Source organism: Bison bison, unplaced genomic scaffold (assembly GCF_000754665.1).
Source record: "Bison bison bison isolate TAMUID 2011002044 unplaced genomic scaffold, Bison_UMD1.0 scf7180017864461, whole genome shotgun sequence".
Classification (NCBI taxonomy): Eukaryota; Metazoa; Chordata; class Mammalia; order Artiodactyla; family Bovidae; genus Bison; species Bison bison.
In genome coordinates, this window is record NW_011495023.1 from 345,440 (window position 1) to 350,098 (window position 4,659).

Below are 4,659 nucleotides of genomic sequence, written 5' to 3' on the forward strand. Positions count from 1 at the left end.
CAGCTTCAGCATCTGTCCTTCCAATGAATATTCAGGACTGATTTCCTTTAGGATGGACTGGTTGGATCTCCTTACAGTCCAAGGGACTCTCAAGAGTCTTCTCCAACATCACAGTTCAAAGGGATCAATTCTTCAGCACTCAGCTTTCTTTATGGTCCAGTTCTCACATCCATACATAAATAGGTATAGCTTATAACTTGATAGCTTGCTAGCAGTTAAAAGTATAACTTGGATGGTTCTCTTACCTTTCAGTCTGGTTGTGAGTGATGATGTGGTATGGAGAGATCAATTCTACAATGGAAACCTTGCAAAAGAACGAGGTAAGACAGTTCTTAGAATGCTTACATAAAATCACTAACTTCTTCGGGAATAACAGATATTGGGCATCTCAGCAGTCTTCGTAAAACATGGCCTGTGGGGACTTCCTGATGATTTAGTGGTTAAGACTTCGCTTTCCAGTGCAAGGGGTGCAGGTTCAATCCCTAGTTGGGGAGCTAGGATCCCACATGGCTTGCAGCCAAAAAGCCAAAATATAGAAAGCAATATTGTAACAAATTCAGTAAAGACTTTAAAATACTAAATAACAAAAGATCAAAAACTTGAGCTGTGGATCGTCATGATGTAAGTTCAGCGTTATGATATTATAATAGAATATCCTTTCTCATATGTTTATATCACTAAGCCATCCTTTTGAAATAGCAAAACATCTGGGAAGTGAACATGGGAAATTCATGGACAACCAATACAAAACATCCCAGAACGTCACAAAGCCAGTGCACCCAACATTCATACACTTCCTTCCCAGAAGATGCCCCCAACCCCCAATTGCTCTTACTTCCTGTTTACTTCCAGTAAGTTTGGTTACCTTTCCCCTCAGCTGTTAGTAGGTCAGAAGTAAAAAATCAGAAAGTGCCATAGAGCAGTAAAAAGAGAAAGAGCAAGGGAAACCTTGTCTCTAAATCTCTGGCGAGGGAGGAGACCTGAAAACCAATAATAAACATATTTAACTAGTTATAAAGCAGAGCTATTGAGAACGGCTGACAGCATTACTTGCTTTATTAGGTAAAGAAAGAGATAAAAGCCTTGGCCCTTTGTAGGATGTAAATTAATTGTTTTTCTGATAAATTCAATCACTCTATTTTTTATTAAAATAATTTCATTTTTAAGAAGAGCATGTTATGCTGTATTTGCACTGTTTAAAATAGTTTATGCTAAAATAAATGTTCCTTTTCCAGGCGCAGTAGTGCTGCGTGTTGCAAAATCCTGGTTTAGAATTGGATCATTAGAAATTTTGACTCATTCTGGTGAACTGGATTTACTAAGGTTAGAAAACCACTTTTGTTTTTTTTTTAATGGTAGAAGACAGTGGAAAGAAATGCTTGTTTATGTGCTGTGAAGTTAAAATATTTTTGGTTTTCTTGTAAGACTTCAAATTTCAATTAATAGATATTTTTAACATCTATTAGATACGTGTGTGTCTACTATCGTGTGGGTTTCTAGGAGGCTGAAAAAGATGTGTTTAGACTCAGTAGACTCTCTTCTCAAGAAGTGTTTTTATCTAGTATGAAACCCAGTTGGAACTGAGGGCCTCTGTGCCACCCAGACACCAGGTGGAAGCAACTCGAACTCCTGAATTCTGCAGCCTCACGAGGTTCCAGAGCTCTCCTCCAACATCAGGGGTTCCCAGGATGAGTGCTCTGGCTCATGTGTCTTCTTTCCTGGGCTCCAGTTTTGACATGTGTGTGATGCCTGTTACATACTGGGTTGACCCAGTCCCTTCAACAGGGCGAGAGCAAACAAACGGTAGACTGAAACTGCACACAGCATTTATGAACAAATCTTACTGAAGATTTCTTCAGGTAAGACAGAGGAACAATGCCCTCAAAAGATCAAAAGCTCTCCCCCTTGTGTCACGCAGCGTAGCTTCCACCAAACTCCAATGTCTTGGGGCCTACGGAATCAGCACTCACAAAATTCTGTCTTCCTCAAAGCTGACTTAGCAGGATGTTTCTTCAAACAAAAACATTTCCTCCTTTAAGAGGAATTCTGTTTCCATTTGTTAAGATCATACAGTTTTAAAAAGCCACTAGAAATAATATAAGAAAATTCTCTTGGACAAACTAGAATCATTTGGATCATGAATCCTCACTGTAGTTATCAGCTTGAAAGTGAAGTGAAAGTGAAAGTCGCTTAGTTGTGTCCAACTCTTTGCGACCCCATGGACTGTAGAGTCCATGGAATTCTCCAGGCCAGAATACTGGAGTGGGTAGCCTTTCCCTTCTTCAGGGAATCTTCCCAATCCAAGTATTGAACCCAGGGCTCTTGCATTGCAGGCGGATTCTTTACCAGCTGATCCACAAGGGAAGCCCAAGAATACTGGAGTGGGTATCCTATCCCCTCTCCAGCGAATTTTTCCAACCCAGAAATCGAAAACCAGGGTCTCCTCCATTGCAGGCGGATTCTTTACCAACTGAGCTATCAGGGAAGTTATCAGCTTAGTAAGTCCAAATTCCTGGTCCACGAAGAGTATGGGGAGAGAGAAAAGCAGAGAAGTCATCACCATTGTCATGACTCTTCTCCCAAGTCTCTTTAGCAAGTGTTTACTGGACTCAGTGGTGCTGGAGAAGACTCTTGACAGCCCTTTGGACTGCAAAGAGATCAAACCATGTCAATCCTAAAGGAAATCAGTCCTGAATATTCATTGGAAGGACTGCTGCTGAAGCTGAAGCTCCAATACTCTGGCCACCTGATGCAAAGAACTGACTCATTGGAAAAGAACCTGATGCTGGGAAAGATTGAAGGCAAAAGAAGGGGACAGTAGAGGAGGAGATGGTTAGATAGCAGCACTGACCTGGTGGACATGAATTTGAGCAAATCCCAAGAGACAGTGAAGGACAGGGGAGCCTAGGACGCCTCAGTCCATGGGGTCTCAAGAGTCAGACTAGACTTAGTGACTGAACAACAACACTGAACTGAGGGTCATCCGAGCTTATTGAGAGAGGAGTCTCCTCTCAAAGGGCGCTGTTTCTAACTTTTCATTTTTCTGGGGGGTGGTCATTCCACTCAGATTTACCAGATCACTGAAATTGTTCCATCTGGTGTTCATACTTCAATTATATCTCACTCACTCTCTCTGACATTTGATGTATACTGGTGACCAGTTTATCCTGAAAATGCCTATGTTGGCTACCACAACCATGTATATATTCCGTTTTGTTTCCCAAGTGCCTGAAGCAGGTCTCTAATCCACTCTAAATAAACTCTAATCCACTCCTATTGTTTTGTTTTTTTTTTTTCACTCCTATTGTTTTGAATGGGTTTTAATAATTCCCAAATCATATCTGCAGTCCCCAGCTTTTTTTCAGGATTCTCTCTCATCCAGTGCAAGAAACACTAGTAGTCGACTAAGCAGAGTAGTCAAAGTACAGAATGGAACATGATACACAACTTTAATATTTTAACTTCAAACACTGACCAATTTCTTGGAAACCTTATTTGTGAAGCCTTACATGACCTTCTATACATAAATAATCATTCCCTAGTCTGTTATCTTTGTCCTTTTTATATATTTCTATGATTGCATGTATTAGACAGTGAGGTCATTATTTCTTTGGATGTTTTTCTCCCCAGTAGACTCTGCTCTTTAATGTCTGGGTTTGGCTTTTGTCATTTTTCCTAGCACTTGGAGTTTCTCCATAGATGTTTGCTGAACCGATCTGAGTTGCATCATAAGATAGCATCTAATATGATCTTAGAAACGTATTTCCAGTTGTGATTGGCATTGAGGAAATATTTCTCTGTGGCTGGGCATAAAATCTTATTTAATTTTTAAAATGATAAGCATGCATTCTAATGAATTCATGAATGTTGGGAGTGGGCTGAGATGATTGATATTCGATACTGTATTCTGAGGAACACTGATGGCTATCTCCCCTTATCTCTAGGATGTTATTAGACTTCATCATACAGGAGTACTTCCCCTTAGTAGATGTCAAGGAACCTAACAGATATGTGGTAAGTTTGTTTTTAAAACAAAGGGCAATACTCTTTTTCTCTATTGCCTGGCCACCATCAAGGTTACAACCTAGCGCTTAAAAAACTAAAGTTAAAAAGGAAAACGTAGAGCACTTTGAACATGTTGTGAAAGGAAAAGATGATGAACTACCTTGAAAACAAGACTTGGATAAGGAAGTTGTAAGACCATCCCCATGGAAAAGAAATGCAAAAAAGCAAAATGGCTGTCTGGGGAGGCCTTACAAATAGCTGTGAAAAGAAGAGAAGCGAAAAGCAAAGGAGAAAAGGAAAGATATAAACATCTGAATGCAGAATTCCAAAGAATAGCAAGAAGAGATAAGAAAGCCTTCTTCAGCGACCAATGCAAAGAAATAGAGGAAAACAACAGAATGGGAAAGACTAGAGATCTCTTCAAGAATATCAGAGATACCAAAGGAACATTTCATGCAAAGATGGGCTCGATAAAGGACAGAAATGGTATGGACCTAACAGAAGCAGAAGATATTAAGAAGAGATGGCACGAATACACAGAAGAACTGTACCAAAAGGATCTTCACGACCCAGATAATCACGATGGTGTGATCACTGACTTAGAGCCAGACATCCTGGAATGTGAAGTCAAGTGGGCCTTGGAAAGCATCACTA

General features: G+C 40.1%; 1 protein-coding gene across 5 annotated transcripts in view; it reads left to right on the top strand.

Annotated features, from left to right (window-relative positions):
- The window catches only part of LOC105002977 (selenoprotein O-like), a 34,540-nt gene that overhangs the window by 9,846 nt on the left and 20,035 nt on the right, over window positions 1–4,659 (top strand). For all 5 annotated transcript variants that reach the window (XM_010859845.1, XM_010859846.1, XM_010859847.1 and 2 more), the window contains exons 7-9: window positions 253–320; window positions 1,236–1,323; window positions 3,945–4,014. In XM_010859845.1, coding sequence (XP_010858147.1) covers window positions 253–320; window positions 1,236–1,323; window positions 3,945–4,014 — 226 coding nt within the window. The remainder of the gene's footprint in view (window positions 1–252; window positions 321–1,235; window positions 1,324–3,944; window positions 4,015–4,659) is intronic.